General features: G+C 45.3%; 1 protein-coding gene across 1 annotated transcript in view; it reads left to right on the top strand.

Moving 5' to 3' along the window:
* Nucleotides 1-13,356, top strand: part of CNTN5 (contactin 5) — a 626,057-nt gene that overhangs the window by 492,480 nt on the left and 120,221 nt on the right. The window contains exon 17 of the mRNA XM_040422478.1: nucleotides 12,786-12,935. Within this exon, the coding sequence (XP_040278412.1) occupies nucleotides 12,786-12,935 (150 nt within the window). The remainder of the gene's footprint in view (nucleotides 1-12,785; nucleotides 12,936-13,356) is intronic.

Raw genomic sequence — 13,356 nt, 5'->3', positions numbered from 1 at the left:
CTGCGCAGGAATAAAGGATCCTCACTCCACTTTTTTCCTATTTTAAAGTCAGCGCTCTGAGAGCTTTCCAGCGACCTCATTAAGAGAACTTCACTTTTACTTTAACCCCTTCTTACGTTTTACTACTATTCTTTTTACTAATTTGTTTTTCTGCACTTTTTAAGAACCCTGTCATTTTATTTTTCCACTCACACAGCTTTTTTTGCAGGACAAGACACTGTTTTAGGGCAGATAGGACGTATGGAATAATGTCTATTCCTTTTTGGGCAGATGACCAAAAAAACAGCAATTCTTCCTTTTTTTTGGGTTATGTTCATTTTATTACAGATGTGCAGATGACAATTATTTTTAATTTTTTCCTTCTTGTATACAGAATTATGTAAGAGAAACAAGTGTTTTGTCTTTTTTTCAGTTAGATTTTTTATTTTTTTGTAAATTTATTTGAACTTTTTTATCCTTTTTTTTTTTTGTCCCACTATGGGGCTTGACAATGTGCTACCTTGATTGCTTACATAATACAGTGCAATACTCCTGTATTGTAGTGTATCATACCTGTCAGTATTAAACTGTCAGGCCGACAATTAGGCTCTGCCTTACTACTATTACTACTTGTAACGGCATACAAGGGAATGCTCCAAACTCCGAACGGAACCTCACGAATAGCTGCTAGCAGACGAATAGGAAACGCACCCAAGCGGCTTACACTCCTAGCAATCAGTCTCTAATAGCATACAGTGAATCCCCCCAAGAACGAGACGAGGCTCCGTGTTGAGGGTCAAGCAGTGGTCACTCAGAGCTGTGCGTTTATTGATCTTATATAACATTGTTACACACTAGTACCACCCACAGGGTTTTGTAAAAACAACCAATAAACACGTGCAATACAGTAAAACACTCCCACACAAAAACCTCCCCTCTGCCTGTGATACAATTACCTTACACAATGGGTTGATGTAATTATCACAGGCAGGAGAATACACAATGTCTTCTGTCCTGGAGACAACCGAGGAGTAATTAAATTATCTCTCAGGACAAAGGGAAATCGCCAATACACACGTGGGGACAATAGGACAGACATCACTATTTAAATATACAATGTCCCAACCATTACAGTAACATAGACATTTAACATATCCCCAGATGGCTTGGATCTGAGCGCTCAAAATATCCAAACAACGCTCAGATGCCACAAACACAGTCAAAAACGCCATGGGGTTTTAGTTTAGCATGGGCTCATAAGAGGGCCCATAATCCTGGGGCAAGAGGCTGGCAACCAGGCTTCTCCAGCACCCAGTGGTGAGGTTGGTTTCACCACATTTCTCCCCTTTTCCAAACGGACTAACAGGGTATCTGACCTTCTGCCGGTCAGTGCCCTTGTTAGTCCAGCAGCCCACCCACAAAATAGAAACAGCAGTACAGCCCACCCACAATAAATAGTTACTACACTTCAGCAAGGGATAAACTTGTCCATGTCTAGGTGACTGGTAGACTGCCTTGGTGGGTTGCTGTGTGGGCAGAGACCAGCGGTACTCTGCCCTGGTGCCAGCGCTACCATGGAAGTAGCCTGGTTGGAGCCTGGTTGTTGGAGGGGGAGACCGACTGTCTCCCCTTTAGATACACCGCTCTGCTGTTGTAGGGAGAGACCGACTGTCTCCCCTTTAGATAGACCACCATGCTGCTGTGGGGGGAGACCGACTGTCTCCCCTTTGGCTAAACAGCCCTGTTGCTGGGGGACAGGACCGACTGTCCCTACCCCATGTGCTGTGAGTGCAGAGACCATGGTCCCATCTGCACTGTTGTGGGGCTTACTGTCTCCCCCTGGTGCATTAAACTGCTGCTGGGGGATGGAGACTGTGCTCCCAATTCCTTGTAGATCACACGCCCGCTGGGGAATGGAGACTGGGCTCCCAATTCCCTGCATATCACACTGCCGCTGGGGAATGGAGACTCGGCTCCCAATTCCCTGCATATCACACTGCCACTGGGGAATGGAGACTGGGCTCCCAATTCCCTGTACATCACACAGCCGCTGGGGAATGGAGACTGGGCTCCCAATTCCCTGTAGATTACACTGCCGCTGGGGAATGGAGACTGGGCTCCCAATTCCCGGCATATCACACGGCCGCTGGGGGATGAAGACTGGGCTCCCAATTCCCTGCATATCACACGGCTGCTGGGGAATGGAGACTGGGCTCCCAATTCCCAATAACTCCCATTGCCGCTGGGGAACAGGACCGACTGTCTCTGCCCCCTGTAACTCAGCCTGCCACTGGGGAATGGAGACTGGGCTGAGTGGTCACTCAGAGCTGTGCGTTTATTGATCTTATATAACATTGTTACACACTAGTACCACCCACAGGGTTTTGTAAAAACAACCAATAAACACGTATAATACAGTAAAACACTCCCACACAAAATCCTCCCCTCTGCCTGTGATACAATTACCTTACACAATGGGTTGATGTAATTATCACAGGCAGGAGAATACACAATGTCTTTTGTCCTGGAGACAACCAAGGAGTAATTCAATTATCTCTCAGGACAAAGGGAAATCGCCAATGCACACATGGGGACAATAGGACAGACATCACTATTTAAATATACAATGTCCCAACCATTACAGTAACATAGACATTTAACATATCCCCAGATGGCTTGGATCTGAGCGCTCAAAATATCCAAACAACGCTCAGATGCCACAAACACAGTCAATTCGCCATGGGGTTTTAGTTTAGCATGGGCTGATGAGATGGCCAATAATCCTGGGGAAAGAGTCTGGCAACCAGGCTTCTCCACCACACAGTGGCGAGGTTGGTTTCGCCACACTACTATTAAGGGGGCACAATGGGCATTACTACTATTAGGCCCCTTGCAGATGAGCGTGAGCGGATTAGGTCCGGATGCATTGCGGATGCGTTCAGTGAAAAATGCGTGATTTCGCAAGCAAGTTCATTCAGTTTAGTATGCGATCGCCTTCAGTTGTTCAGTTTTTATCGTGGGGGTGCAATGCGATTTAATGCCTTTTGCACCCTCATGATAAAAAACTGAAGGTTTACAAACATCATCTCTTAGCAACCATCCGTGAAAAACGCATCGTATCCGCACTTGCTTGCGGATGCGATATGATTTTCACACAGCCCATTCACGTCTATGGGGCCAGCGTTGAGTGAAATCACAGAATATACAACATGCTGCAATTTGCACGCAACGCACAAGTGATGTGATGCATGAAAACCAACGCTCATGTACACAGACCATTGAACTAATAGGTCCGGATTCAGTGCGGGCACAATGCGTTCGCATCATGCATTGCACCCGTGCGGAATACTCACTTGTGTGAAAGGGGCCTTAAGGGGCATTAATACTGTGAAGGAGGCAGAATGGGGGTTATTTCTGTGAAGGAGGCACAAAGACTGCATTACAACTGTGAAGGGGCACATAGAGGACATAACTACTGTGAGGGGGGCACAATGAAGGGATAAGTACTTTAAGGGGTCACATTGTGGGCATAACTACTGTTAGGGGGCACACATCTGTACAAAACTACTGTGAAGGTTGTACAATGAGGGCAATACTACTGTGAGGGGGTACAATTTTTTTTAAGTATTGGCGGGGGGGGAGGGGTGCCAGAGAAAGGACCCGCTCTGGGTGCCAAACAACCTAGGCACGCCACTGACTGCATTATCTAAGGTGTTAAGAAGCCAGGACCGGAGTTATGTCCGATCCCAGCCATTGCTGTCAGATGTATGTTACAGATGATGCACACTGTGAATGGCGCTGTCATGGCCTCTGAAGCCACTTTATTCCAGTGGCATTGCAGGAATGGGTTAACATATTTCCATATGTAATTTAAAGGGGATAACTGGGAATTAATATTGATGATTAAAAAAAAATAAAAAATAATAATTTGTCAGAAATATAGGGCTTAGCGTATGTTCTACATGACCTAGGAGTGATTAAGTGCAGGGACCCCATATTAAGGTTTGCTATGGGGCCCTACGAGATCTGTGTATGCCGCTGCTGTATTATATTTGAACGTCAATACTAGAGATGAGCGATAAATTCAATTCGCGGCAAAGCCGAATTTCCTCGTGCTTCGTGGTAGTGAATCGATTTAACCTAAAATAGTGTAAAACACAAAAAAAATCATACTTACCACCTCCATTTGCTTGCGATGGGCCAGCCGCCACAATCTTGATTGAAGATCTCGGCCGAAATCCCGCGCGCTGTGATGTATGACGTCCCCACGCCGGCCGTCGTGCCCGTGTCATCTTGCGCAAGATCTTCAAGCAAGATGGCCAGTCACAAGCAAATGGAGGCGGTAAGTATGATTTATTTATTTTTTCTGTTAATTTTACACTGTATTATTACTCTCAGATGCCGCGATCATGTATGAACGCGGCATCTGAGGGGTACAATGGTGGGGGCGGCGCTTTCGTAGCTCCCTGTCATTGCACCTGCTGCAACAAAAAAAAAGCGCTTTGTGATAAAGTAATTAGTTCTGAAACAAATTTTTGGGTAAAATTTGTCGAAGCAGCCAAATCGAATTTTCCAAAACTTCGCTAAATACGTAAATAGCAAAAATTGCCTGTGTGCTAACGATTACCCGCCTGAACCCCTTTTTCATCAGCATTTATTTTCTAAAGCAATTTTTCATTACGGCTTCGATTCACCCCTCGCGATAGAAGTAGGCCACAGGTAAAAGCACTTTTTTTTTTTTAACTTCAATTCATCTTCGATTGTCATCTTGTGGCAAACTTAATGAGGATGAATTGCTCAAGCAAAGCTCAGTACCAGTGCCCGGAAGAAAATTAATTGCGTAACCTCCATACAGTATCTGCAGCTACAATTCTTCCCTGTCTTTTGATAGCATACAATAGCAGATGGTTAACAAGAATCCCCTGTAGGGATATAGAGAAATGTGGCTGGCATGGCTATTTTTATTTTTTTTTCTAAAAGTGCCCTGGCAGGCATGCATCATTATCGAAGGAATTTCAACGTATCATTAAAATAAAAGCTGCTTCGAGACCCTCCGATAAGCAAAACCCAACCGCTTACCTAATCTCATCAGCTACAATTGCAAAAGTCCGCGTCTAATTTTCCAGTCACACTTTATTATATGGAATCGGGGACATTTAATGGGATGTATAACAATGACATCTATCTGCAACCTTCAAAAATTTCTGCTTTCATCATTTCATATGGGTGGGTGGGGGGGCAGGAAACCTGCGGACTTCCGATGTAAATGTAGTAGGTCAAGTCATATTTGAAATAGGAACGGGGACAGGGACATGGAATGATTTCTCCTTTCTTTTCTGGATTTCAATTTGTTTGGCAAAATAGAAGGTGAGCTTGAGAATATGACAAGCAGAATGTCGAAAAAAAAATAAAAGGTGGCGGAGAAGAATTTAATGAGCGCTTATTCCCCTTTATTAGAGCAGTGATGTTTGTGACGGGAAGGACAGTATGCTTCCTCAAGAGCAGGGAATGGTCAACCTGCAGCCCTCCAGCTGTTGCAAAATTACAACTCTCAGCATACCCTAATAGCCATAGGCTGTCTGGGCATGCTGGGAGTTGTAGTTTTGCAACGGCTGGAGGGCCGCAGGTTGACCATCCCTGCTCAAGACAAATCCCTAAAATCAAGGTCTACCCTGTAATATAATGTCAAGGGTAAGATCCAAATTGTCTGCTAATGAATTTCCGAATATGCTGTATATTTATAGTGGTCGAGGCTTCCTTTTCTTATACATAGTCATAAATCTCCTGCATGGACATGGGGGGGGGGGGGGGGGGGACATTTATGAAGACTGGCGTATTCCTTCTGTGCTGCCAGAAGAAGCGCCAAAGATGCGCAGACCGAGCAACAGACATTTCTATGCCAGCTCCCTTGCAGGCATAGATTTAAGCCATTTTCCACGCCAAAAACTAGTGTGGAAAACGATAAATGAGCCACCCTCTTCCCTGCCCACACCACACCCCCCTTTGTTTGCCACCTCGGAAAAGTGGCATGAGTGGGGAAAAGTCACGGATTTTACCGCAATCTGTGGCGTGCGACAAAATCTGCGACTTTAATAAGCCACTATTGGAGAGTATATCATTTCAAAAGTCCCCCATGGACAGGATGTTTTTTTTAATTTTATTTCAAAGCGAGCCTGTCACCAGGAGATTCCCGGATAGACCAGGCATAATGCCTCGTAGGGCTAGCTTAGCTGAATGTAATGATACCTTTCACAATGAACCATTGCTTTATTCTGGATAAAAATTAGTTTTTAATCCATATGCAAATGAGCAGTTAAGTGCACTGAGGGCGGGCCCAAGCCACTCTGTGCACCCCTTGCCCCTGCTGCTTCCTCCGCCAGCCCCTCTCCCTCCTTCTTGATTGATAGGGTCAGGTTCCTGCATAGTCATCTTACAAGGCCCTGTCAGTTTGTTATTCCCGTTTTAATGATTACATTTAGTTACTTAGAGAATATGTGTTATTATATAGTTTGTATGCTATGGCCATAGCTACCAGTAGAGAATGGTTGGCAAGGAACAGGGCTAACCACCCTGTTCCTCCCCTCTTGGTAGGACTGGGCTGATCCTGTTTCCTGCCAGGATTGGGAGTTCCTGTGAAACCAGCAAAGGGAGAGGAAGCACGTATTCTCTATATAGATCAACTTAGTTCAGCCTCAAGAACAGACTTGAAAGGAATCAGACAGCAGAGTGACCAGCTAAGACCAGCATTTAAAAAGACTGTTGTAATGTGAGGGACTACGACTAAGACACTCATCACCCAGAATACTACTAGGCCAGTACAATACAAGTGCTAAACTTCAGCCAACCATCCTGCCTCCATAATCCTTACTGGTGCCAGAAAAGCTCTTGGAAACTGCTGCTATTGAATGTATATGAAGTTACACTTTCCAGGTAGTAAAAAAGACTCTTCTACATTTACTTCCGGCCTCATTCTTCAAAACTACATTTCCATTGCACCAATCCTCAGGAAGCAACAGTCCAAGGGAGTACATCCTGACACAACACTTCATCAGAGACACTATTACTCCCATCCTCTACACAGTCTCCTCCAGTGCTCACTGCATATCCATATAGTAGCGTGTTCCTGAAGAAAAAAATGGTACAGCCCATTTTAATCAAAATGCATCCATAGGAAAGTTGCATAGTACTAAACATAGTGTCAGTGCGCTGTCATGTGACCTGGCTTTCCATTAACTGCCCAGTTATCTAACAGGTGAATAGTAGTGTAATTGTAATAGTAGTAGTACTAGTACTAGTAATAGTAGTGTATTGAGGAGCAAAACATGTACAGTATCCCAACCTACAGCAGCACTTTATCATGTTGAAGCATGTGTCTGTGTTGAAGCAGATCTGTATGTTTTATTTTTTTAACTAAACTTTTTTAACAACATGACAAATCACCTAAAGACAGACAACTACTTTACATCACCTAAAAACAGGTGGCCATGTAACACTGTTGCTTACTGAATGTCAGGGATTATATGCTGTGAAGAATGTCACATGAATGATGCCATGTTTCAGGTAGGTCATGGATACATAACACAGGACTGATACATGGGCTATACCATTCTACTGCATATAGGGGTCAACTACAGAATTTTAAATACATGTATAATAGAAAATTGTATTATTTCTTATTATATAAACAAATGCCCCTTTATGTTGGAGAGGAAAGAGCTAGCAGAGGAAACAGGAGGAGCAAGGGTCCACAGAGTGGCTTGGAACTACCCTTGGTGCACTTATCTGCTCATTTACTTATAGAGTAAAAGTTCCCCTCCCTCTGTCTAACTGCTCAGATATGGAGATCGCTATTAACCGAGGCATTTGAGAGTTTTAAATGGCCAGGATTGGAGTTATTTGAAATCCTGGCCACTGAAGGTGGGGATAAGCTATGTAACCAGCCAGCACCTGGAGGGGGATCAGCTCCTGAGTCTGCTCCATACTCTTTTTTTACATTTTTGTACATAAGGGTGCTCAAAGGGGTTGCAGTTCAATTCCTGCTACTTGCAGCCATGCACGTGACCCCGTCCATGCAGGTAGTTGACAAACTGGGCCGGAAGTCCAATAAGGACAGTCTGGAAGCTATGATGACTGAATGCTTTGTCCACAGGTCTTGATGACTGGGGGACAGAATAAAAAAAAAAAAATTGGTCAATTTCTTCTATCACCAATGGTGCCTTTTCATAACCAGAAAGTTTTTCGCATGCAGTCCTCAAATCCTATTTTGCTTTGACAAATATGACTGGATAGAAAAGTGAAAATTATAACTGATTGGGTGGCTATAATTTATTGAAATTATTCAATATATTTTCTAAGCCTAGACCATGGCTTCCAGACTTGTATACACAATTTTGCGTAAGGAGGCAAATCCCAATCCTCCAAAGCTGTGAAATACTTGCTGCTCCGCGGTGTGGACACTGTTTTTCCAGTGAAGGGTAAAGTTCTTGATCTCTAGCATACTTTTTATCGCTACCTGAAGCAGTAAATTGCCTATGTATCAACACTTGGAAAATTGGATCACAAACCCAAATGCCTCCAGCCATCAAGCTCTTAAAGAAAAGGAATAATGTTAGGTTCGGGGAACCCGAAAGGCTTTTTATAAATAATGGAATAAGAAAATGACTGCGGCGCTTTCTCACTTTTATTGCTAAAACTAATATAATCTGTCTGAAATGTAATAACATTTTGTATAAAACAACGTATTAGAAGCACCTCACTTCTTGCCCCTGCTAAGCTGTAGTCAGCTGTTTACGGCTTCCTATATTAAAGACATATTTTACAGGTTGGTAATATTTTCATGAATGTATTTTAGTTTTGCAAGAGTTGGCTCCTGCAAAGCTAAAGTTGTCTTTTATATTTTTTTTTTCTCTTTTTAAGGGAACTGTCCACTCTGGAAATCCCTGACCCCTGAAAATAATCTGATCATAGAGTGCAATGTTACTGGGACACCAGCAATTAGATGTAACCTGCAGGATTACCTTACCATTACACGTCGCGCCGACCAATCATCACACGGTGCTACACGCACCGCCCCCACACCTGCGCGTCGGCCAATCACCACCTCCGCTTGCAGGTTATGGTGTGCTCTCCACGTCGGAGCGCCGCCATTACTGTTCATGCATCACACAGCCGCACAGTACCAGCACTCTCAGTCACAGACCGCAGCCGCTGCCAACAGTGTCAGCACCACCAGTCAGTGCCAGCCGTCTCAGCCATTAGTCAGTGCCACCAGTCACAGTGCCAGCAGTCAGTACCAGCTGTCTCAGCCGTCAGTCAGTGCCACCAGTCACAGTGCCAGCAGTCTCAGCCACCAGTCAGTGCCAGCCGTCTCAGCCATTAGTCAGTGCCACCAGTCACAGTGCCAGCAGTCAGTGCCAGCTGTCTCAGCCATCAGTCAGTGCCACCAGTCACAGTGCCAGCAGTCTCAGCCATCAGTAAGTGCCACCAGACACAGCCACCAGTCACAGTGCTAGCAGTCTCAGCCACCAGTCAGTGCCAGCCATCTCAGCCATTAGTCAGTGCCACTAGGCACCAGTCACAGTGCCAACAGTCTCAGCCACCAGTCAGTGCCAGCCGTCTCTGCCATCAGTCAGTGCCACCAGTCACAGTGCCAGCCATCTTAGCCACTAGTCAGTGCCAGAAGTCTCAGGCACCAGTCGCTGCCAGCAGTCTCAACACCACCAGTCAGTGCCAGACGTCTCAGCTATCAGTCAGTGCCACCAGTCACAGTGCCAGTAGTCTCAGCCACAGCCAACCGTCTTAACCACCAGCCACAGCCACCAATCTGAGCCACCAGTCAGTGCCAGTGCCATTTAATATAGACTGTTCCTACTAATGTTTTTGCACTACTTTTCTAGCGCCCGTTATTGTAACGGGCTTAATGTCTAGTACATAATATAAAACTAAAAAGGTGTGCACATACATAATATAAAAAAATGGCAATAAGCATGAACAAGGCGAGTTAAAAACTGGTTCAGAAGCAGAGAGGACCCTGCCCACGAGGGCTTACAATCTACAAGGGATGGGGGAAGGATACAGTAGGTGAGGGTAAAGCTGATCATATGGCGGGATAGTGGCAGCAGGGTTACTGTAGGTTGTAGGCTTGTCTGAAGAGGTGGGTTTTCAAGTTTCTTTTGAAGGTTTCCATGGTAGGTGACAGTCTGATGTGTTGGGGTACAGAGTTCCAGAGTAAGGGGGATGCACGGGAGAAATCCTGGAGGATACTGTGGGAAGAGCAGATAAGAAGAGATTAGAGAAGGAGGTCTTTTGAGGTTCGGAGATTACGTGTGGAAAGGTATCAAGAGATCAGATCACAGATGTATGGAGGAGACAGGTTGTGGACGGCCTTGTTTGTCATAGTTGTTTTTTTTTAATACAGGATTTTCTGGGCCATGGGGAGCCAGTGAAGGAACTGACAGAAGAGACAGAGGACTAACTGGGAGGGGTGGATTAGTTGGGCAACAGAACTGAGAGGAGGAGTACGAGACTGCTAGATGGGAGGCCACAGAGGAGAATGTTACAGTAGTCTAGGCAGGAAATGATGAGGGCACGTACAAGCATTTTTTTCAGACTTTTGGTTGAGTTGAGATGTTATTTATAGGTGCTCACTGGACCTCAGCTATAAGGCGTGACATGAGCAATCAGCTGATGGAACTTAGGAGGGACAGTTTTCAGATAGACTGATTTCTATCCATGTGTATCAAAAAAACTGCTGAAAACATTTAATAACAAACAATTGAAAAAAATGATTTTTAGCCCAAAAATCATAAAAAAATTGCTCCAAGGGTGTCCCTAACTTGTAAGGAAACATGTATATTTGGATCAAATGGCATAATAAGTTGAACCATTTCAGGGCCAGTTCTAGGTGAAATGGGGCCCTGGGGCGAAAAACAATAAGGGCCTCCCCCCATGAACCTTGCTGACTTTTACGTCCCATATTGACTCTGGAGATTTAATTTGTGGACGTTCATACAGAAGAAATGGTATATTGTGTGGCACAGTGTATGTTATATGTGTATAACAAACATATTTCACATGAAAACTTACAATTACTTGGCTTGGCCCTTGGGGATCTCGGACACCACTTCAACAATTTGGCCGGGGGCTCGGCGGAGCTGATGTGTTTTATCCTAATGAGAAAGATTTCAAATAAGGATTTGGAGAAGTGGCAGAGGGATAGCAGAGCAGGGAGAGGCTGGCGCTGCTACTAGGGGGTCATACCATGGGGAGTAATAAAGCCCACCATAATGCCCCCCCAGTAGTAATAATTCTGCTTATAATATGAGAGTGCAAAAAATACCCCCTTGTAATGCCCCCAGTTGAGCTAATGTCCCCATAGTGCCCCCATAATGTGCCAGTATAAAATACCCGTATATAGTGCCCCCAGTAAATGCCCCCATAGTGCTCCTCTCCCCCCTCCCTCCTAGTGCCCCCCATAATGTACCAGACCAGTATATAATGCCCCATATATAGTGCTCCAGTAGATGCCCTCAGTGTCCCCCATAATTTGTAAGTGTAAAATACCCCTTCTTAGTGCCCCCGTAGATGACCCCATAGTACTCCTCTCCCCCCTTCCCCATAGTACCCACCATAATGTGTCCCAGTATAAAATGCCTTTATACAGAGCCCCCCATATAAAATACCCGTTCTTTGTGGCCTCAGTAGATGCCCCTATAGTGCCCACAAATAATGTGCCAGTAAGAAGTGCCCCCATAGTGCCACCCAACAATGTGCCAGTAAAACTTCCCCCAATAATGTGCCAGTAATAAGTGCCCCATAGATGTCCCCCAATACTGTGCCAGTAAAATGTGCCCCCATAGATGCCCCCCAATCATGTGCCAGCAATAAGAGCCCCCCACCATCATGTGCCAGTAACAAGAGCCCCCCCATATCATGTGCCAGTGGCCAGAGGCCCCCCATCATGTGCCAGTAGCCAGAGCCCCCCCATCATGTGCCAGTAGCCAGAGCCCCCCCCCATCATGTGCCAGTAGCCAGAGCCCCATGTGCCAGTAGCCAGAGCCCCCCCCCATCATGTGCCAGTAGCCAGAGCCCCCATATCATGTGCCAGTATCCAGAGGCCCCCCATCATGTGCCAGTAGCAAGAGTCCCCTCATATCATGTGCCAGTAGCCAGAGCCCCCCCCACCCCCATCATGTGCCAGTAGCCGCAAGTATTGTACACATATATAAAAAATAAAAAAAACACTTATACTTACCTCCATCACATAGCGATGCGATGCAGTCCTCTTCCGGCCTGTGTCCCGCGCTGTACGGCTCAGGGGGCGTGATGACGTCATCGCGCCGCCTGTACCGGCCTCGGATAGGCTGCCGGCTTAGTGCCGGAAGCCTATCAGAGGAACAGGGAAGGGACACACCTCTCCCTCCCCTGCCCACAGCACAGCCATCTGTATCGCCGTCCTCAGGACAGCGATACAGATGACTATGGAGATAAGCGCTTCCACAATGCGCTCATTTCCCTGTGTGACTGTCCTGCCGCCGCTACCCCCACTTGCCGCCACGAAAATATAGTTAGTTGTGGGCCGGCGGGGGCCCCTAAGGACTTTGCCTATATGGAAGCGCCGGCCCTGAACCATTTAGACCTTTTTCAACCTTACCAGCAATGAAACAATGTTGCTATGCAATGAGCATCCTCTTGGGGTGCTAGAAAGGGGAACTGTGGAACAAAAAAAATCTGATTTTTATATTTATTTTTCATTGCCTTATCTATAGTATTTTACTGATGTGATTGATAACTTCTGTTTTTACCAGTGCCTGATGTTATAAGTGGAGACATGGAATCAGCCATGGCAGTTGATCTGAATCCCTGGGTGGAATATGAATTTCGAGTGGTAGCTACTAATAGCATTGGAACTGGAGATCCCAGCATACCATCCCGAGTCATCAGGACTAGTGAAGCAGGTAAAGTAAAGCAGTATTTCTACTAATTAGAAAAAATCTAAATTAGCATTTTGTAGTCTACAGGTTTGACAATTATTTTGGGTAGATTAAAGTATTTCTACAAAAATGACCCCTATTTGCTTTTTGGCACAATTTATTAATCTTAATCTCTGTCTGATCCGCAACACAGGACACTTGCAGGAGCAGAACCTGGAAGAATAAAACTTCATATTCAAACTACTCCAGATTATAAAAGCTCAACAAAACATATGTTTGATTGTTCTTTCAGCCCCTACCAAGTGCTGTCAGTATTTTAGCAGGGCCGAAACTTACAGTCATTAAAAGGGTTGTCCGGGTTCATAGCTGAATTTCACCCAGGCAGCACCCCCTAATATGAGCATCGGTGCATTTCATGCTCCGATGCTCTCCCTTGCCCTGCGCT

This window comes from Bufo bufo, chromosome 3, assembly GCF_905171765.1.
Source record: "Bufo bufo chromosome 3, aBufBuf1.1, whole genome shotgun sequence".
Classification (NCBI taxonomy): Eukaryota; Metazoa; Chordata; class Amphibia; order Anura; family Bufonidae; genus Bufo; species Bufo bufo.
This window is presented reverse-complemented; position numbering and strand designations above follow the sequence as displayed.